A 22,967-nucleotide genomic window follows, 5' to 3' on the forward strand; every position below is an offset into this window, starting at 1 on the left:
TGTTTTTAGTCTCTGAGACCAAATACACTGATCTTAGAATAAATGCATATTCTAAAAGTACATTATGAAAAAAATTGATATGGGCTCACTGTGCTCTTTCCTTGGAAAGGTTCCAGTCCCTTACTTCACCGTTGTCAAATAGTCACGGAGTTGTAGTCACGAGCTGTAATTGTTATTTTGATCACAATCTACGATGGTAGACGCTTTTGGGGCAATTACTTGGTGGGGATGTAGCCCTGCCCTGGATCTACAACACGAATTCTTAAGTAATTGGGACTATTTACACTCTATTTTGTAAAGTTTTGAAGCCATGGAAACAAACCTGTTCTCGATCTGATCGATATTAAGTTACTGTTTGTTTTCTATTTCAGATTTGACATCCAAATTTAGAAAGTTAGAAGTAAAACATGGAGAAGATGAAAAGGAACCAGGTGAAAGTCATTATTGACGTTATTTTTTTTCATTTATCCATCCTGAAAAATGAGTTTTCAAACAGTGACAGCTTACGGGATGGGCTACAAATTTGTTTAAAAATAAGATTCTAAAATAACTGTTCAAAATCTCGAGTTCTGATTGGTTGGGAGCAAATGCTTTATGAGAGCACACTGCACGCATGTGCACTTTCAGTTTCGTCATTTCTGTACTTTGTATTTTGCAAAAGAAAGATAAAACTTGCTTGCTGTGCTGTGTGGAGTTATAAAGCCTTTGGGGATTGGCAGAACACTCAAGAAGTGTCAAGCATTCTGCTACTTCTCATGCTTCTCATAACACTTCTCTCATGTTCTGCCAACCCTGGCTTTATAACTGCACACACACTATTTCTTTATTGTTATCTGTTTTATTTCATTGTGTAGATCAGTTTAATATTCTCCTGATTGGTGCTGGAGACTGCAGACATATTCTTAAAACCCTGGCATATGCTAAAAGATATCCAAGAAAGATGATAAATGTAAATATTGGAGAAAATGGACTTTTAATTACTTTATTACATGTCCTCCCTTATTTAAGGGGGTTGGAATGCAGCAGTTATGAAACTCAGAACAGAAAATACAGGCTGAGGAACTGCTACCCTGCAAGCAGAGATCCTTTTCTACTCAGCTAGGAAGCTAGAGTAAAATAACCTCTGCTGGCACTCTCGAATTATAATCCAAATTTTTGGATGTAAAAAAACAAGTTTTCCTCATCTTGCGCATGACAAAAGTGTACTTCGGCTCGTTCTCACCAGCTGAAGAACAAACAATCTTTTAAACAACATATTATTCACCACTGTGTGAACTTATATGTAAGAAAATTTTTCTGATGACAAGAATCAAAAGTCTATCTAAACATCAACTGGATGCTCTTCATTCAGTCATGCATCGAAATGAAACATTTTTGATGTCTACCAAGTGGTCATGAAAAATTGATTTTTTATTGGTTGATTTTACAGACTTTGCATTTGAATAACATTATAATTTGCTTGAGCTATTAGGTGGGGTAGAAAAGGACCTCTGCTCACAGGCTAAGAAACTGCAGACTGAAAAACTTATTATGTACTTATGTACTACAATTATTACTGACTTGGATATATTTCATTCAGTTGCTCATAGTTCTTATCCAGGGGCATAGCTAGGATTTTGCCTTTGGGGGCACCCAAAAACCCATATTTAGAATGTTAGTAAATTGAACTTATCATGTGGGTACGCCCCTGTTATCTTATCTTAGGCCATCATCTACTGTAGTTTAATGGAAATTTTTCACCGGGATTTTGATTCCAGGTTTATGTTGTAGAAAATAACATTGAACTCTTGGCTCGGCATCTACTTCTCTTGTCAATTGCTTTGGAGCCTAAAGAAAAACTTGGACTACAAGGTATGCAGGGCCGTAACTAGGGGGGAGCACAGGGTGCACGTGCACCCCCCTCCCATAAAAGCTTAAGGTCCGCTCATCCATCTCCTTTTTTTTTGTTTCTGCTTTATTTCGGTTACCTTTTTTAATTTTTTTTTTGGTTCTGCTTTCTTTTGGTTACCTGTTTTTTTCCATATATACATATTTTTGGTTCTGCTTTCTTAAAAGAAACGATGAATGGTCCGATTTTATTTGATGTGCACCCTCCCTGTAAAAGTTCTGGTTACGGCCTTCGTATGTAATGTGAATAACATTTGATCCTTAGCGCTATACCCAGATGACTGATTCTACTATTTTTATTTAGTTATTAGAACACTCAGTTTAACCAAGGGCTAGTGCTCTAATTGGCTGAAAAGCTACGTTGTATCAGAGAATAGAATGATAGAAACAATACATCTGAGCTGCACTGTATGATGCCAAAACCATTTTTCTTTACCAATAATTAATAAAACAAAGAAAATTATAACATCACAAAAATTCAGGGACAGTTCAAACTGTATTTAATTTGATGTATTTTTTAAAATTAAAATTGCATCTTTCAATCAAGCAGTTTATTTAAGCCTGAAGACTATAAATACAAGTAAATTTGTGAAATATGCAATCACAGTGCATCAAAGCTCACAAAACACTCTGGTGTTCCCATACTGCTTGGAAACAATGTTAGACTTGTTTACCAAAGAGTCATCACTGACAGTTTAATTACGAAACTTTTTTTTTTGTTTAGCCAGGGCTTAACACTGCTCTTGCTAGTTTCTTTAGATTTTATTGTTTCTCTCAAGCCATTTTTATCATTTTTATTTCAATTTAGAAAAGACTGAGCTATTTCTTGAGTTGTTTGGAAATAGTCACATACGACCCCAAACCAGTGAATATTTGCAAAACATATCAGCAGAATTTATAAGGTAATTCACTGCGGCCATTAATGCTCCATTGCTTCTTTTTTTTCCATCTTGATTGAACCTCATTTCATTTTAGACCAACTTGCCTGGTAAGTAAATTTGTAATTTTATTGATTTACTGCTTGCCTGCTGGCATTTACAAAATCCTTTAAGGAAATTACGTATTAAGATTGAGCACAGGTTGTAACTTCAACAACATCAACAGTAACAACACTCCAATTGGTCCATACTCCTTCTGCTCCAAAGAAATTTATAACTAACTAGCAGATATATGCCTTTAATGAATTAATTGCATTTCCGTTTTGCTGAGAAATAAATAACTAATAATAGGTCAGTTTTGAACCATTATGATGTGTTTTTCTTTACTTTTAATTTTCTTCAATTCAAACATTTTTCTTCAAGAATGGTGACAGATTTGGACTACCTTGAAGCTTGTTTACCATGCTTTAACTTGTCACATCTCAAGGTAAAAAAAAACAACCAGGCATGATTTGAAAATATGATCCATGTTTACATTTTTAATGACCTTGTTTTGATTAATATTTTTGCAAAATTAATATTGGACTGCACAGTTTTTTGACAGAGATGTTTTGGAAGGAATTTTTAAATTTTGGAGAAACACTGATGCAAAATTATTGGATATGCAGAAGGCATGGTATGTATTTATTAGTAATAGCAAGACATGTGGGTGATTTGTGATTAAGTGCCCCCAAAAGCTGATGGAGGTTTTGTTGAAGTCATGTCGTTGTTAGTCTCCTTCGCAGCTGTCATTAGTAGTTTTGGTTCCCTTTTCTGGAAACCCTGACATTGACCTTAGCCTATATGTCAGATTTTCAGAAAATGGAAGCCTGGTTCTCATTGGTCAACCCTGTGGTGCTTGAGTGAACAGCTGCTAGTATGGCAGACTGTTTAAGGTAATTCCCTTGAAAGAAATTTTGCCAATAACTTTGTCCTGAAACTTTGCATGGACATTCATTATGTTATGGACATTTAAAAACCACAATAAAAAGATGGGGCCACCATTCTCGTTATTTCACTAGATGCTCTCCAAATATGTCAATTTATGGGTTTTATAGTGAAATGTGGTAGCAACTGGAAGCTGTAATCAAGAACCTTTATTCACAGTTAAAAGTACTTTCATATAACAAAACGTACTTATATCTCGAATTTTACTAGACAATCTCACTATTAAATCCATCAAAGTCATTGGATGACTATGATTCTTGAACTATTACTGAAAAATGCAGGTATGTGCACCTCTACGAACGTCCAAAAATTGCACATGTCAACTATTCCCATCAAAATATTTCAGACTACCCAATAAACTATCCTTCATATTTTGATATATAATGATCAGTATCTCATTTTTCAAAAATCTGTAATAAAAAATGGGGGTCACCATTCTTGTTTTCGATTTATCTTGGAAAAACATCAGTGGAGACTGGGGAGAGTCAGATAAAAATTGCAATTTCTCTACTCAAAAAAGAGAGAACAGTGAAGATTGGTTTTGAACATGTTTCATATTTAGTTTCTGAAAGAAAAATGCCTAAACTTTTTTAGGTCCGTGCTCTTAGTATGCACAGAAAAATGTGCAGTGTAAAACAAAGGAATTACTTCTAGCAAAGCTTTTCAAACTGAAAAAGGGTGAAATAGATGTAAGGTCGTGGTTTCACCCCGGCCTGCTCACAGTCTGACCTCTAGCTCAGCTGGTAGAACATTGATAGTACAATTTCGAAGGTCGTGGGTGCGATTCCCAGTGAGGTCAGAAATTAATTTTTCCAAATTTAATTCCAAGGGTCTTTGGCCCAGAATAACCTCGTTCCCAAGCACTATAACTTATATTTCTATATCTTCATATTAATAAAATAGTAAAGGAAAAGGTTGTTGTTATGAGTTTGACCACTGGCTATGGTAATGAAATCGTTTTCAATAAAATAAAGCTACCAATTAATGATGGAAACCCTGACCTTTGCCTTTTTATTATTTGAAGCCTGAATATGAAATGCTAACTATTTGCAGTTTTCAGTGATGATTTAAAACTGGGTAACATTTATTTGAACTTCATTTTCATGGATTCTTTGATTAATATTTTATGCTAGCATCATTGACTTAATTGGCATTCCATATTCTGAATGATGTAACTTGGTTTTGACAGCTAGTATATTCCAAATCAGTTGAGGGAAGTAATAGGATTGGATATGCAAGAAACTGTTCATTGGTTAAACTAAACAAAAGGAAAGGAATGTAGTGCTTGAGTGAGCAGCCGTTAGTGGAGAGGACTAACGACGGCTGCAGAGGAGACTATGTTGCTGTAGGCAAGAGGAATGTTACTCAACCCTCAAGTTTTGAGGAGACATTTAATCTATATCACTAATCACTTGAATGTCAATAGCTTGGATGACCACTATAAATGGTGGTCATATCTCCAAACCTCATCATTACAAACCAATATTGGAGGGACAAACTAACCACTAAAGGTTATTAAAAAACCTGGTATTGACCACCCTCAGTGCATACTAACCACATCTCATGATTGCAAGTGCCTTTGATTATAACATATAGAAAGGGTGCTACATAAATCATAAATGATGATATTAATATCATTCATCTAAACATCAACCCATCCTACCATCTAATTAAACTACCCTGCTGTCTAACCATTTTCCTTCTGACCTCACTCCTTTCAACCACCTGTTTATTCAACTGTCAATTTGTTTTCACAAGACTATAGTTTTATAGAGGAGACATTCTAATAAAAAAGTTTTTTTTACATTCAGGGAAACAAGGGTTCGTGAGTATCTTGCAGCTCGTTTCGATTATCGAGCCAATGTTTTTGACTGGGATTTTGTCATGAAATTGCAAAAAATGGTTAGTACCAAGTTACTATTAGTCCCTTAATTGGAAACATTTTTACACCATGGTACTTTCTTTGCACCTGTTACCTGTATTTCCATGTTTACCAGGCTTCAGTTGTTAATGAACATGAATACAAGAATTGGCGTGAACAGGGAGTGGCTTTTAAACTCAGGGAAGACTCCACTTATGAAGTATCTAACAGATGTTTGTCATCTGAACTCGTATTCAAAAAGGTAAAATGCAAAACAAGCCAGTACCTCTTAACCTAAGGGTTTTTGTTAGATAATAAAATCTGCCAGAATGCCAGTTGTAATTCAAGATATTTATTTTCGGTTCATCATCATTCTGTTACTTAATGGACAAATGGTACCTTTTAGGTGTAAAAGTTGCAAAGTCCACTAGGTACTTTTCAGGGTTCATTTTTAAAGTTTCCAACAAGCATCCCTGCCCTTGCATATATTGGAGTACACCCCTTGGGGTCTTTTCTGGGTTCTCCAGTTGTCCCCACAAACTGTCCTTTCATATTTATGAACATTCTGGAAATATTTCTTATGAATTCTGGTAACCCCAGTTGTAGGCCCAAGGGGAGGTTCTGGTGCACCTGATATCTTGATTTCCAAGCCAGTTGTTTTCCTTTAAATTTTTTTTGCCTTCAGTCTCAGGGGCCAATAGCAATCCGTGGTTACTGGGGAGACATTGTTAACAGTCCCTATATCAGCTTTGGAATTCAATCTGAGGAGCAAAGACTATTCAAAGTCAACAATGGTCAGCATATTAAGGTACGTAGATAATGTTCCTGTAAGCATCAACAATAGCATCCATTAACTCTGCAGCATACCAATGTGCTCGCTCTGAGAATCCTTCTGACGTTTTAAAAAGATCTCTTTTTCACGACCACCCTGACACAGGAAGCCCAAATTGACAATTTCAAGTTATGCACCTTATTAACGAGATAAAGTGCCTATCACCCTTCTGACAATATTCTCAGTATTGATTCTACATGGGGTAAGATGTTGAATAACCCGAAAAAAATTACATAGTTTGAGTGCGGCTTCTTGAAGTTATGAAGGTTTTTCCATGTCATATGCTAATGCTATGATGTATGAGGAGGCATTTATGGTTATTTGTTGTTCCTCATAATTGGAAACACCGGCTTCTATGGGAAAACTAACTTGCAATCATTTCTATAAGAGCAATGGGGAAAACAATGACGTATTTCAAATTTAATTTATCTGCACCAGTAGTGTTTTGTATGTTAAATGATTACTCCTCATACGTCACAGCATTAGCATATGGCATGGAAAAACCTTTAAGACTGCAAGAAGTTGCACTCAAACTATATATATTTTTAGTGTTATTCAACATCTTACCCCATGTAGAATAATACTGTAAATATTGTCAGAAAGGTGATAGGCACTTTAAGGAAGGGTTGGATACAGGGCTTATAGCTTTTTAAGCCCTTATCCCAGAAAACTTAAAGGTCTAACCATTTGCAGATGTAATTACAAAGGCAGCACATTCTCCTCAGTTATCATATAAGACCCTGAGTGTTGGTCCACCTCTGTTCAGTGCAATGAAGACCAACGCTCTTACCAACTTAGCTATTAATAAACCGGGAACCGCAATAAGAAGGTAATAATGTATTGCCAAAACGTGTCTCTAGCTAAAAAAAAAGAACGTTTTACTACGAAAGTCGTAAGCTCCATCAGATTAGTTATTCATTTGCTACTTTTCAGACCATTGTCGGATGAAGACAGGATAGATAGACAGGAAGCGGTAAAAGGATTAGTTTATCTATGGTAAAGGCCGTAGGGACAAATCCATAAGTTATTCTTTCATCTCTTTCTCAGTTAGCAAGGTTACAACGTATGCGGATTCCCTCTCTTGTGATTCTCTATGTAACTATATTTTGTTATCATTCAACATATCCTGGATTTTTTTGTCATACTCTGGTCTGCTATGATCGGTTTGATTCGTTCAACAGACAGCAACTGATGTTGCAGAGTTTAATATCACTGCAATGATGCATGAACTGATGACTGGAAAAAAGTACAGTCTTCCAAATGATGAAGATAAGAAACCTAAAGTTCTAGAGGAAGCAACATTTAAAGAGATTATTGAGGAAGAAGAAGAAGAAAAAGGGGAAGAAGAAGGACATGGAGAATGCCAAGGGGTGAAAACACAGGAGAATAAAGAGCAAAATATAGATAATAAGGGTCAGTAAAAGAAAGCTATATTATGTCCCTATAAGACTAACTAAATAATTAACAATTAGACCCACAGCACATTCAATAATGATGACCACCTACCAGCTCTTATAATCAAAAACCTTCTCATACAAGTATAATTAGGTTTGTATCCATTCTGAGTTACTGATCATCTTTTTCTTTAGACTACCTCAAAATTGACAGGTTCAAAATCCATTTCCAGACGTGCAATCTTTTATCAGACTTTCACAAAAGGCCCAAGTTTTCCCGCAAATTTCACTGTGTTTACTTCTCGAACAGGTAGAGATTTTAGGACAGTAATTGTCATGCTAATACTTATACTGGGGTTTGTTGTAGGTCACATATTGTTTTTAGGTTAATTTGTCACAATCAAGGGTGGTGGGTGTTATATAGTACACTTGCGTCTCATTTCTTGATTTCCGCACTCCATGTTGCATTCAAGTAAGATATTGTTGATTCAAGGTTTTTCTCTGTCTTCTCTGGATTCCCCTAGACGTGCTCCAAGTCTCGCTCGCTAATTTTCTCAAAGTTTCCCCTTGCGAAGCCGCCCTCGGAAAGCCGTCGTAACCGGAAGTGCATTATTTGAAACCAAGTTTGTAAGGAAAAGAATTAGCGAGCGAAATTTGGAGCAATTCTAGATTCCCCTCTCTGTAAAAAGTAACCCAGAGTCTAAAGGTGCTGACACACGGTGCAACATTACACTCAACAGGACTGCTGCAGCGTGTGTCTACCCCAATCTTGTTGCACGCAACGTTGCATGCAACAAATCTGAAATTGAATTACTCTCTACTCTTGCAACATTGCGCGCAACAAATTTCATCATGTGAACATGGCTGCAACATTACTTGGAACATTTTGAAATTTCCAGCCAATCAGCTTGCACCAAATTTATAACTGCTGACCAAATATCTTAACATAGCAGGCTGACAAAAGCGATGTTGCGTGATTTTGTTGCAATGTCGTGTCAACTCGATTCAAATTTGTTGCTTGCAATGTTGCACCGTGTAATGTGTGAGTATTCCTCAACTTATTGACAAATAAATTATGCCATCTTGCGCTTCAATTAGTTTGTAAAGTTCTAGAGCCAAACATAACTAAAAATTTGGTTGTCATGACATAGTTAATATGAGAAAAAGTGTCCTAAATTCAACCAAAATACCAGCCTCAGCCAGCAATTAGGGCTACGAGAGTATGCAATTGTGGATGCTTTGGTGTCTCTAATAGGTGATGAATAGATGTCCCTAAGTTTATATGTCTGAATTCATGTTTTAGACGGGTCCATTGTCTAATCCCAGAAGTGAAGAATGTATTTGCTGATAGAGCAGTGCTTTTCATTGAATCGACAAAGTAAGTACACGTAGGAACTAGGGTAAGCAAGAACAAGCCGGGCGGGAGGGTTATCAGCTGATTACAGGCCAGGGTCCTAGCAGTTTAGGGGCAACGGGAAAAGTGGCAAGCAAAGGTGATTCAGTATGAGGTGTGAGCAAAACGGGAGAGATTGTAAATCAGCAGAGATCTCAAGGGTTGGATTGATAGTATTATAGAGCGTTTTCACGTGACCGCACAGCAGCCATGTTGGTGTACCAAAACAAAACATGTTCTATCTTTAGGAATCGAATTCAAATATTATGCAGAAACTGTTCTGAGACATTTTAGCCTTCTAGTATTTTAGAATTGCAGTAACAAGTAATCTCATGATGAGCCCAATATGTTGTTCTTGCGCAAGGGTGTGAGTGACTGGAAACGGTCCGTTCTTTTTTTAATTGGTAGGGGGACGTTGGAATTTGAGGGGGGTCATTAAAAAATCAGGCTCATAACTTTTATAATAAACAATGAAAAACAAGGCAGGGGCCAATTTTTAATGCAACAACTGGGAGGGGGGTTGCAAAGCGAATAGGTTACCAAGTAAATCCCGACCCCCCCCCCCCAACCGATAAAAAGCGATTGGTCACTAAGATCGTGTTACCATAAGGAGAGTCTATCAAGTCAGTATGTCATTGTATTTTTACTACACTCTACAGGTTTATGTTGGATTTGGATCCTAAACTTAAAAAAGAGTACATGGATAAAGCCATTGGAATGGCACGTGCTGCAGGATGTGAGGTAAATGGTCGGTTAGTGTTCAGTATTGTAACGGTACTACTGACGGTGGGGTGTGTGGAGCAGCGGGGTATTCTTACGGTAATCTAGCCGCCTTCCCATTTAAATCATAATCAATACTTATCATTTGAGTGTGTAATCATTTATTTATTTTCTTTTAAGCCCACAAGAGAATTCGATGGCCTGCAGGATGCCCATGCAATATTTACCTTTGATATGAGAAATCAACCATCATCGTGAGAATATTTTACTAACCTACACATACGTGTACACCGCGGTGGTGGATACTTGAGACAAATGACTATCGAACAAGGGGAAAATAAAAGAAGCTACGCGTCAAAAATAGATTACATGTGCCTTACGCTTTCCTTATGCTTTCTTAAATGAACGAAACTTGGAAGAGGCCTGCTGACTCGGGCATCGCGGAAGCTATGGAGTTGATGGTGGTAGAAGAGCTAGTCTATGGTTGAACAGTTATGTGTGTGGGTGAATTTATAGACGCCGTACTGAACTCGGACGCGATTGTGAGAGACTCGCCAGTGTGACATTGGATTTGTTTAAAAGAACTGTGACATTTTTGGCAGTGATTTGTGATTATCATTTCTGATTGAATTATTGCTTATTTATGTTGGTTGCCAAGAGAATATTTAACAATTATTCGCCGAAGGCGAAGTGATTATCGGGGAATATTCCCCAATAATCACTGAGCCTGAGGCAAATAATTGTTTTAGTACAAATACACAGGTGATTCTTTCAAAAAAAGAAGAAAAAAGGCATTTTTTCCCGGTAACAGCAACAAAGCGGCTGGCCGCCATTTTGGATTTTCGCTCGAGGTGATTATCGTTTGAAAGTGTGAGTTTCTTGACCAATCAGCGCGCGAGATTTTTTATAATCACATGCGTATTTTTACTAATAAGCCTTGGCATATACCAACTTGTGTACGTCCTAAGAACGCTCGCGCTCTTTGGTTAATTGGAGGTGAATATTGTACGATATTTACCTCTGAATCTCGGAATACTGTATTGAGTCGGCAACAAAATGGCATCTGCCGGCAATCGTTTTGTTACAATTTCCGATGAGGAAATCAAAAAAAAAGAAAAAAAAAAAAAAAGTAAATGGCATTCCTATCAATACTAAAAAGGCAACGAAGTATGGCCTAAACGTTTTGCTAAAAGTTTTGCGTGAATTGGTTTCTGTTTGTTTGTTTTTATTGAATTATTGTATACACTTATTTCAATAAAGTTAGTCACCCGAAAAGCTACAAAGCTGAGACCAACAAGGATTATGTATAGTTACATTTTACATACCGCTTTAATTACTGTTGATGGATTTTAGATCTTTTACCAGTTACAGTCTCACCTCTTCTGAGCATCCTCAAGCTGCAATTTGTATCAAAAGCTTTACTCGTTTGATATGAAAAGTTTCCTATGATCCTCAGTGATCACAGTTTTCTAGGTTTTTTGGTGACCAACTTTATTGAAATAAGTGTATAAAAATAAGTTACTCTGTACACAAGTTGGTATATGCTAAAATAATTATTCGCCTCAGGCTCAGTGAATATGGAAGACTCGCGTCTCGGTAAATATTCCCCGATATTAGAGAGTTTTAGATTGACCTTTTTTCTCCCCGCAAACGGCAAACGTGACCACGTTTTCATAGTTTTCCCGTATTTTACTTTACTATTTACAAACCTCACCAAATACTCTTTTGTTTTTCTACTACTTGGACTTTTTTTTGCGATTCTTTTTCAGTCATTTAAAAGAATTTTTTACTGGTCAACTGCCGTGAACGTAAATCTAAAACTCTCTATTCACTTCTCCTTCGGCGAATAATTGCTAAATATTCTTAATATACTTAATATTCTCTTGTGGTTGCTTAGGTTATAGTGTGCAACTGATCAGTATAAAAGTATGATTTTTTAAATAATATAACCAATTAACAGTTGTTACAATAAAGTGAGTACTTTTTCTCTTTCAGAATATGAGGGTTGGATTAAATTTTTAAAAATACAGGCAATGAAAAGAGAAAATTAGTTAGCTCTTAAAAAGCACAACAGTATGTCTTGCTGGCATGCGTTAGGTTTAGGCCCCGTCCACACTATGCTAGCCTGCGTCACATCCGGAATTTTTTTTTTTTACGAAGAAAATTCCAGATGTGACACAGGCTACCCTTTTCCCCAAATGGAAATGTGTTCAGGACAATCTCTGGGTAGCATGGGTGACGTAGCGATGAGAGCGCTCGCCTCTCACCAATGCGACCCGGGTTCGAGTTCCCGGCGTGGTTTGTTGGTTCTCTCCTGTGTTTCGAGGGTTTCCGGGGTTCTCCGGTTCTCCTCCATTCGCAAAAACCAACTATTAAATTCTAATTCGATCCTGGGAGATATTCACGATAGGGCTAGCCTCAATATCTCCTTTCGCACTCACTGATGCGAATAAATGAGTGTTTTTTAAACTTAATCCTTAAAACCGTCTTGAAACCAATATAATGCCCGTACGCTGTCATTTATTGTGCATTATGATATAGCTTAGATAGTACGCGCGCTCTGATTGGCTGAAAACCTATGCTCTATTTGGCCGGTAATGACATGATTGACCATTTTTACAAAAACGTTTTTATACTTTCCCACTATATCGTTACTTCAAGCTTCGAGGAAAATGGAAAAAGTTTTTCCACTCTTTGATGTTTCTCTTAACTTAGTCGAAGCTGAAGTTTCAGGTTTTGCATCGATAACATGCCTAACAAGCCAAGACGGCGAAAATCCATTTTGCCGACATCAATGATGAAAACTTAAACTCACTAGTTGACAAAGCGCAGGCGAAAACAAACTAAGGAGTCCACAAAATGGGCGGTTTCTGTTTTCCAAGGTTAGTTTTAATCATTTGTAGTAAATTTTCACTCAACAAATTTTTGATTTTTCAAGTTCTCAACTTCTGCCCGCCGACGTCCGTCATTTTTAATTAACCCTTTGACTCCTGGGGAAATAGCGCGCTGACTGCCCCCAGTCCCTGGACATTTTTCAAGAAATCATGAAAAATAACGCGTAAAATATACTTTATATATGCGCAGTAAATACAGAAAAAAGATATAGTTTCCTAATAAAGTCGATTCAAAAACAAGGTGAACAGAGGACCATAGATGCCCAACATTTTACCAAAAATATTTAAAAAAAATCAAAATGAGAAGTTCAAAAATGCCAAATTGAAGAAACAAAAGTACATTATTATGGTTTGGAGTTTTAATTCATAGAAGAGGGAAAAAAGCCCGGGGGGGGGGGGGGGGGGGACTCCCTTATAAAGGGGGCAGGGGTCCTCGTCGGAAATTCCGAAAATGACCCCTAAAAGTGGCCTGTATTTCGGGATGATGGGCGTGGCAGTGATGAAAAGTCACCCCTAAGAGGGACTAATCAATAAAACATTTTTTTTGTTTGTATTGGTTTCTCGATTGATTTTATTTGCATCAAACGCCGTCTGCTCTAACGAGTTTATGACGACGTCGTCATATACAAATCGCTTGCCTTTTTTTTAGTTGACAACAGAGATGTGAGGCCATTAACTTAAGTCGGTCATTATCAGAAGTAAAACCCTGATTTCAAACTCTGAAAGGGACGACGAGGACCGCGCTTCATTTATTGCGTGAATAAATGTCCAAAACGCTGTATTGAAAGTGTGTTGTATTTTATTGTCTGCACCAAAACGCTAATGAAAGTTTGAAAACGTAAATGACCCACGCAAACATATTCATGATTGTCAAATTCAATGCTAAATTTCTTAATGAACGTTCCATCACACTAGTCTATTGAGACTCCGTTCGCCTTTAAGTAATACTCAAAGTTTCATCGAGTTGAACGCAGGCAAGCATAAAGATTAAACTTGCATTCCACGATAGGATAGCTTTGTAAAGCTACAAAATCAAGGCAACTACAAATTCTGCGATGCATAACATGACAATCAGTTCGCCACAAAATAATAGAGAGTTTTAGATTTACGTTCACGGCAAACGTGAAATGTCAGTTGACCAGTAAAAATTCTTTTAAATTACTGAAAAAGAATCGCAAAAAAGTCCAAGTAGTAGAACAACAAAAGAGTTTTTGCGCTTGGTGAGAAGGTTTGTAAAAGGTAAAGTAAAATACACGAAAACTTTAAAACGTGGTCACGTTTGCCGTTTGCGAGGAGAAAAAAAAGTCAATCTAAAACTCTCTAATAGCAAATCTGCAACTAAAAGGAGGCAAAGAAAGCACTGGAAAAATATAGTAAATAATCAGAAACATCGTACGGCTCTTCTCCTTTTTTCACATTCTAAGAAAGCAAATAAAAACGCTCCTAAGCCTTGTCCAGACAACACGGAAATGTTATAATTCGGGTTTTCTCGATCGGTGTATTCAAAGTTACATTGTTCATTGTCCTATCCCGCGCATGTCTAACCTTCGCAATTAATTCTTCCTTTTTCGCGTTACTTTTGAAGGTAATATTCAGTTCATTTAACACTTCCTTCAAAAGTGCCACAGTCATACTTTCTGGTGGGCCATCTTTCTACTTTTTAAGTTCGTTTTCTTTTTCTTTTATTTCCTTTTCTTTTCTTACTCTCTCTAGTTCTCTTCACCAGATCAAGCGTATAAGAGTGTACGGGATTTCTCAAACATGTTGTATCAAAGACCACTGCCATAGTTGAGTACGCAAATCTCTGTGTTTATTCTTTGCACTAGAGTGCTTTTAGTCTAACTGTTGAATAGTTAGATAAATTTATCTAACTTAGATAGATATTTAGTTGACGTCACCTAAAATAGTAAAAGCGCGCCAAATAACGGTCATGTTAATCCGGGGGGTTGCTTTACCAGAGAATGAGTGAATAGCCATTCATTTGTATCATCGTTTCTCCCCCTGATCTCTGTAGCTGTTTACTCGTAGTTTCAAATTTAGGTGATGTCACCTAAAATAGTAAATAATGAAGTAGAGAGAATAAGAGAAAAATATCAAATGCCCTTGGCAGGATTCGAACCCACGTCTTCGGTATTCTAGTCCGATGTTTTAACCACTACATTATTTATTACTACTATAAAATAGTAAATAGCTTATCTAATTCAGTTGACGTCACCTATTCAACAGTGAGACTAAAAGCAGATTAAAACTGGTAATGATCTGGTCAACTAAAATAAGTATGATCGATTAGTTAGCCTATTGCTCTGTTTACAATTGTTGTTTCTTATGGTAAAATGATTCACGAGGCGAAATACACAACAAAGGAATCAATTGTGCTACGGATTAAAAAAGAAATACAATAAGGTTGAGGACTTACCAACGTTGGCGGGTCAGTTAAACAATTACACAAAGATATTAATCCCGAAAGTTCGTCTTACTTCAATCGAGTGATATACTATACTGTATTAAAAGGGTAGGACGCTAAGATAATCTCTTGTCAATCAAATAATTGGTAAATACGCTGATTACTATGGAAACAGCTACAAAGAGTACAGTGGTACTCCTTTTTAGCGGACACCATCAGCCGTACTTTTACAGTAGTTTTAGTAGTAAAAAAATAATATATACTTTTCGTGGTGGCCACTTAATGTTTTACACTTTTTTCTTATAGGTCTCGGTGTGGTTTCAAAACCACAGGAACAGACGAAAAACGGGCGAGTACAAGCCCGGCCAGTACCTAGTCCATGAATCTGTTAAAACAGTGTAGCCCTATAAAACTATAGCCAGTCTTTCTTTTACTAATAAATCATTCAAAATCGTGTTTTTATTGAGTTATGAGTTGCTACTAATGTGGTTAGTCTATTTGTTTCTCACTGTCAACTCCTAGTTTGTGTCAGGCTATGGTTACGAAAGAGTAATTTCCGGTGGTGTGAATCCGTAGCCACACGACCCTCGCACGATCATCGATAGAAATTGTTCAAGAACATAAATCGAAAAAAATCGATCTGTATATAATCAATCAATCGATGAAAATCGATACAAAAATTTAGTGTGAGTTATATCGATATCAATCAAATCAGCGGTATCGATTGTTATCGATTTAACCACGGAGTTATAGGCAAAACTTCAGTTTTGACCTCCAATTTGTTCCCACTGACGTTGTTCATATTCTTGTGCAAAACCACTTGACTTCAAGCCAAAACGAAGAGCAAACATGTCCATCAGACCTCCTTAATCATAATGCATCATTACGTATCAGGATCATTTCTGCGTGGTCAGCAGCAAATGACTTCGGAACGACTGTGCGGAACTCCGTTAATTTTAAACACTCGGCAGCCGGATTTTAGGACAGCCCAAAACCCCACAAAAACACAATTTCTGACCCAAATCTTATCACCAAAGTGTTCCTCATCTATCAAACTATGACTTTTTTGACACATCTGTCGACAAAACAAAATTGAAGCTTTTCTGTAAGCATATATATATTCGAAGCCTTTGAATTTCTAATCATTATAAATTCGGCGTTCTTCACAAACTCTGCGCTTGGGCTACCTGTAACCTGCCAAGCAGGCTACATAAATTTGGCCTCGAGATCATTGCGTGAAGAGTGTAGCGGCCAAGCGAGGGCTGTGGCAGCGGCGGATCCAGGATTTTTCAAAAGGGGGGTTCCGTTTCTTAAACTGTGTATGATTCTCTTTTGTTTTAGTCGATGTCTGAAAAAAAATTGGCTCTAATCACCTAATTTACTATCTAGTAACGGAACTTAAAGGTAAATTAAACATTATAACAGCAAATAGTTATCATTTCGTGTTCAACATTATCCTTGTGGATACTTTTAAGCAAAATTTATATGAGACATATTTCTATTACCTAAAAGATCAAACCTTCAAGGGGGGTTCCGTGGAGCCCTTCGAACCCCCCCCCCCCTGGATCCGCCACTGTGTGGAACAATCTACGTTCCGTCTTACGTTCGCAATCCGGTAGTACGTTCATGTTCTAGAAACATAAAATACAAAACAATACACCACTATACAATACATGCATTGTATTTGTCTAGAACATGAACTTATGGTGTGAAGAGGCTTTGCCATGAAAGCCAATGGCAGCCATGACAGGAGGCAGAAACAATTGAATCTGATCTAATCTGATTTACACGAGAAAGAATTCAGTTTCCCAGGGGGAAAGGACTCTATTGTTGTGCCTCCTGTCATGGCTACCATCACGTGATGGTGCAAATCTATACTGCATGTTAAAGTGCTACTCTGACGAAAATCGCTCATACTTAGATTCAGCTGAAACTTCCTAAGAATACTCTTTAAAGGTCCAATAATCACTGTATAAAGTGTTTTCTCGATATTCAGGACGAAAGTATGATATTTTTACGATTATTTTTTGGAGTCTGTGACGTCATACACTCAACATCGAACATCGCTCCATACGAGTCCTTTGTGGTTTATGATCAAAATATCAGTAGTAAAGGGAGAAAGAAATACCCAAACACCCCCAAAATATAAATTATACTAATAGTCACATTAAGCACATTAGCCACCCTTTGGGCTTCATAGGAATAAAATAAATTAAGGATTTATATATAATAACTTTATAACTCGCTCTAGAAACTCTTTGAGAACTCTCTCTGTAATTTACCGCTGAAACTAATGTAAAACAGCTTCTCAAAGAACCGTCACCGGATGTTTGAATTGCATTAGCGGCTTGTCACAACAAAGATTAAAGAAGAAATTCCTGTTGTTATTGAATTGTCACAACATTTTCTGTCGCCAATAGGGTATTACTATGGATAACCATGTACACCTATGACACTGATTGATACTGATGGATAGTCATAAATAGCAATGGATACTATGTATACTGATGGATATCTATGGATACTGATGGATACCTATAGATAGCCATGGATACCTATGGATAGCCATGAATAGTGATGGATAGATATGGATAGTCATGGATAGCAATGGATACTGATGGATACTGATTTATAGCTATGGATAGACAAGGATAGCAATGCATACTGATATATGATCTAGCTAAAGAAGAGGGTTATTATATGGCATATACCTACCTTCTTCCTATAGGGCTTCGTCCCAGCAAGAACGAAGAAAAACCCAGGGAAAAAACCGAAAAAACTGGATTTCCTACATTGATACACCAAAAAGACAATGGCAGGGATTGAAGGCAATATTTCTGTAAGTAAATCTTTTATTTTTCGTTTGTTTATGCTTGTATTGGGCGATAGATTTAGAATTCGAAATGGCTTGTTTCAATTGAATTTACGAGATTTTCCTTTAAATTACGAAGGCGGAACCTTTTTAATATGAATGTCATACTAAGGCGTAGTGAGTCGTAGAAAATGAATTGAAAGAAGGTGGGTTCAAAAAAATATTTCAAAACGCTTACATATTGTAAAAGATTACTTGTAGTTTGATATAAAGCTTTCTTTATTGCTGTATAAAACGCACTCAACTGCACACACACTTCAACTCGACTCAACCAACAACTACGATATTCGTCATCGAAAACTGACGCCATCAAAGTGAACTCGTCAACTATATATCCGTATGAAAATTACAATCTCTACAATATTACTTCATAAATGTAGTTTATGTTGATAAAACCTCCAATTTAGTGTAAATTCTTGTGGTAAAATTAAGGCTTTTCCTTTTGAATTTATTATTCATGTGAGACTCACATTCTTGGCTCGCTATAAGAATGATCCATATTTATTTAGATATAACTAGCTAAAAACTAGTGTGAGCTGCGTCGGTGTTTCTAATGAAACAGTAATGATGAAAAGGTAAATTATACACCGTGAAAAGATGAAAAAACTTACTGACGTTTCGGACGCTAGTCCTTCGTCGGAGTAAAAGAGAAAGAAGTGGTAGAAAGGAGTGTATATATGATAGAATAAGACAAAAGAAACCAATGAGAGCAAGGTAGGCAAGGAAACAAAAACAAACAATCAAAAGACAAAAGAAAAGGTTAGTTGAAAATAAAGCGTTCATTAATCCCGTTGGGACTAAGAGTGCCCAATAGGTGAATAAGCCGCATTTCTTTGGTCTTGCGACAATCGTTGTTGCCGTTAAGCAAAGAAAGACCGAAAGCAATGAAGTCAGAAAGAGAATGGTTAGCTAGATTAAAATGGCGGGAAACTGGTTTGGTGGGATTGTTATTGCGAATATCATAAAGATGATTGTAAATGCGATCACCAAGACAGCGGCCAGTCTCGCCCACATACAAAAGATTACAGCGGGTACATTTAATACAATATACAACATTAGAAGTGGTACAAACAAAATGGTCAGTGATTTTAACAGTTGATTTAGGACCGACAACAGAAGTGTGAGAGGCTATGTGAGGACAAGTACATATTTATTTAGTGCAACATTCCGTGGGCATGCAAAGAAGAGAGGGGGATGAGTGGTGCATGGCATAGTTTAATTTGTATAGGAAATGCTAACATTTGAGAAAAATTGGTAGGGACCTTTAATTACAGCCATTCTCAATCACGTGCGCCCGCTAGTGATTGTTTCTGTCGTGACGAAGAAGGTTTTGGTGGATGTCAATCACAAGGCATTTTCATAACATTATCGGAAAAAACAAAGCTATAAGGGCACATGCCTAGAGAATGTCATGGGAACATCTTGATTGACGTCCACCAAAAGCTTCTTTGTCGCGACAGAAACAATCGTTAGAGCGGCATGTGTGATTGAGAATGGCTGTAAGCACCAGGACGGGACGATGAGGATGGAGATGTCAAATCCAAGAAAGGACTAAGTCGAGAAAGCTTTCGGTCCTTATGAGGCATAGAACTATAAGCAAGATAACAGTTGGTTAGTATGCCAGGCATGATGACAGGATAAAATTAGTTTTAGTGCAGTCATACATCATTTCTGGCTTAACGGCATTGCAAAATCAAGGAAAGCGTAGGAAAGCGAGGAAAGCAAGGAAACCAAAAATATATAATATACTTATTAATATAAATATAACATAAATGTGAAACTGTACCTAGTGGATGATTGTCAAGACATTGATTACACAGACAATTACACAGACTTTTACATCCCATGCAGTAAGCTTATTCTTTATTGAGTATTAAGCAGTTAGGCAAGGCTGTGACTTGAATATAAATATACTGTAGTTCAAATATAGCCCCGTAGGCCTAGGCTTGCAATAAGGAATTGTATGGAAATTTCTTTTGTAGCTGTTGGTCGCCTTCACGGAAAGATAAGAATTAAGTAAAAGTCTCGTAAAGAAATGAAACTGTTTTGTGACACCACATTGAATCACACGGGAAGCCCGACGAAGCAACACTTTGGAATGCAGCTCAATCTGGGGGACAAAACAAAAGAATTTCAATCTACTGAGAATTGGAACCTATTCTTTTGTCCCCCAGATTAAAATATACTTTGTTTTTTGGCTTCCGGTGGTCAGAAAGATTCAAGCTTCACATGATATACACTTCATCACGATCTGAGTTACCATAACAACTCAACTATGGCATCATGACTTTTTTATGCATCTTTTTTTGGGTAAAATCAGATGTTTGTTCAAAAAACAGTAACATATCAACATTTGCATATTGATATTTCAAATGTTTATATATCTGAAAAGAGAAGACCACATACAAAAATACTGCAACCATTGTACTACACTGTTCACATGTAAGTGATTTTAAAGATAATTTTTTTCCCTTGATATACAGTTAAATACGGAATTGTCAAACCATTCAACACAAATATAACTTATCTAACAGTAGTAAAGCTTTATGAAGGCATTTTAGATTAGTTTTGGGCAGTCATTACAAGGCACGACAGCGACCAAATGAAGATCCAGTCAGTCAGCAAACACTACATTTCTTTCACTTCTATTCCATTTGTTTCCAAATAAAACTTTTAACTTCACTTCAATTCTACTTAAGGTAGTTTCATGCATCTCGTTTTTTACCCTTTATTTGTGCTGTTTTGAAAATTGATTTAAATAATGTCAGAAGTTTTTTCGCTATTTCATGGAACTTTTGAGGCAAAAATGAAATGTTTTCAAAACATTCTTAGATTTTCATTGCCTGACTTGGTCACTCTTGATTCAAAACAACAAATTCATAACTTTATAAAAATGAAGTAACAAAAAATGAATTTGACATGTTATTCTCAAAATCAATTTGAAATACGTCTCTGGAGATTACAAAGACAATTTGACACGTTTCAGACAGAGGTTAATGTACTATAACCCAGTCCCATGCGGACAGGATTTGTTTTTTGACCAAAAACTTGGATTTAGTCACTAATAGCTCGTCTGTTAGTACGGTGTCCCCCAATTTTTTTTTTTTAAATTGTCATAAATTTTCAACATTTTCAACTACACACGCATATAACTGTGCCGAATTGCAAGCAATTTCGCTTCTAGAATTTAGAACTTTCAAAAGATTGGATGGATTTTTTATCAAGGTATGTTTCCTAGATTCAACAACTATCGTTTAAAACAGTTTTCTGTTTTTCTTTGTTAAATCCTTTATTAGTGGGGACAGATTTTTGGCAAAAACGTGTGGAAAACTGAAGAATCACACCTTTTTGACGCCTCATATCTCGATTTTTTTCATTATATGAATGCCCTAACAATAAACTTCAAATGACAGAATTTAAAAAAAATTCATAGAAGAATTTTGAAGATCCGGTACTACCTTAACCAAATCACTTTTTAACTTATTAAAAAACGATTAAAATCAATGATTACCATACTCATAAGCCATCACCTCACTCCCAAGTAGGAGGCACCGACATTTTGAACAAGTATATATCCCATTGTTAAGAGGACAACAGTCTTAGATTGCTTAGGTTTGTGACGCCACTACAAAAACCATGTCTAAAAATGCCTGGTATCACTAATAGAAGTTAATGATTTCCTCTCTCTGTGATTTGCCTCTCAAGACATCTCAAATAATAAAACAATGTGACACGACAGTACAACGAAGTAGTGTTCTTATGAACTATGACTGTTGACTGAGGTATATTAAAATGGAATTAGCCAACATCCGCTTTCATGAAATATGCATCTGACTTTATTCAGAGATATCCCATCATAATAATTTGAAAAGAAGTTTATAGGTGATCAAAATCAGTTCAACTAACTCCTGACACTTTATTGGGTCTGGGCGACTAAACTCATGTGCCCATTTTACAACTTGCTGTTCACATTCGTTATGTTGTCAAAACATAATTTTAACAACAGAGGTATCAAAGGAATGTTTTTTCAAGAAACCTATAGTGCATCATATATCATGAGTGAAACATATTACTTATAAATAACTGCTATCCATTTTGATTTCCCAATATAACAAAGTCTGAGAGTAATGGCATCATATCCAGTTGACTCTCCATCTCCCACCAAAGGATTTTGTTTTGGCAAGTTACATGTAAACATGAAAAATTTGAGAGCATTTAAACAAAAGGTTAGAAGTTTTTTGTTATAAGTTGGAAGCCGATTAAAAGTCATATACGAATATTTTAGGAGCCAGTCATGACTGACTTGTTTTGATTTGACTTGTTTTGATTTGTTTTGAAAGATAAAACTAAACTAAAATGCCTTACAAATGTTTTATAAAGCTTTACTACTGCTAAATAAGTTATATTTGTGTTATTGGTTTGACAATTCCCTTAAGGTATCAGGGTACCCCAAAATTGCTCAAAAGTATCGATTTTTACATTTTTACATTTTGCAATAATATACATAATGTTCTTCGATCTCCCACCCAAAAAATTTGATAGTTATTTTTAATAACGGGTGATAAAAAAATCATATGTGTCGCGTTTTAGGACCCAACTTTTGCTGTATTGTTGCCCGTATTGCGATACACCGATACACAACATGCCATAGGGCTACATATCTAAGCAATCCAGAATCCAATGTAGTCCCCCGGTCTCTCAAAGGATCAGCTAATTAATATACACCACACGGCCACACATACGACGATACAGGCGATAAACAACGACAAAGCTATACAACGATACAGATGATACAACGATACAGGAGATAAACAACGACACAGCACTACGGTGATACAATAATAC

The 22,967-nt window shown here is 36.6% G+C and overlaps 1 protein-coding gene across 1 annotated transcript; it reads left to right on the forward strand.

Moving 5' to 3' along the window:
- The first annotated feature begins 121 nt into the window (after positions 1-121).
- LOC116294799 (dynein axonemal assembly factor 3) lies at positions 122-11,949 on the forward strand. The gene is made up of 15 exons (XM_031702458.2): positions 122-266; positions 372-431; positions 855-949; positions 1,758-1,851; positions 2,696-2,789; positions 3,189-3,252; positions 3,359-3,441; positions 5,564-5,654; positions 5,750-5,875; positions 6,299-6,421; positions 7,627-7,858; positions 8,035-8,149; positions 9,143-9,217; positions 9,892-9,973; positions 10,133-11,949. The coding sequence occupies exons 1-15, from the start codon at positions 194-196 to the stop codon at positions 10,208-10,210; spliced, it is 1,485 nt and encodes a 494-aa protein (XP_031558318.1). The 5' UTR covers positions 122-193; the 3' UTR covers positions 10,211-11,949.
- Positions 11,950-22,967: the final 11,018 nt, after the last annotated feature.

The sequence above is a fragment of the Actinia tenebrosa genome, unplaced genomic scaffold, assembly GCF_029948245.1.
Source record: "Actinia tenebrosa isolate PJP-AT-01 unplaced genomic scaffold, QUT_ActTen_1.0 PGA_scaffold7__59_contigs__length_16204524, whole genome shotgun sequence".
Taxonomy (NCBI): Eukaryota; Metazoa; Cnidaria; class Anthozoa; order Actiniaria; family Actiniidae; genus Actinia; species Actinia tenebrosa.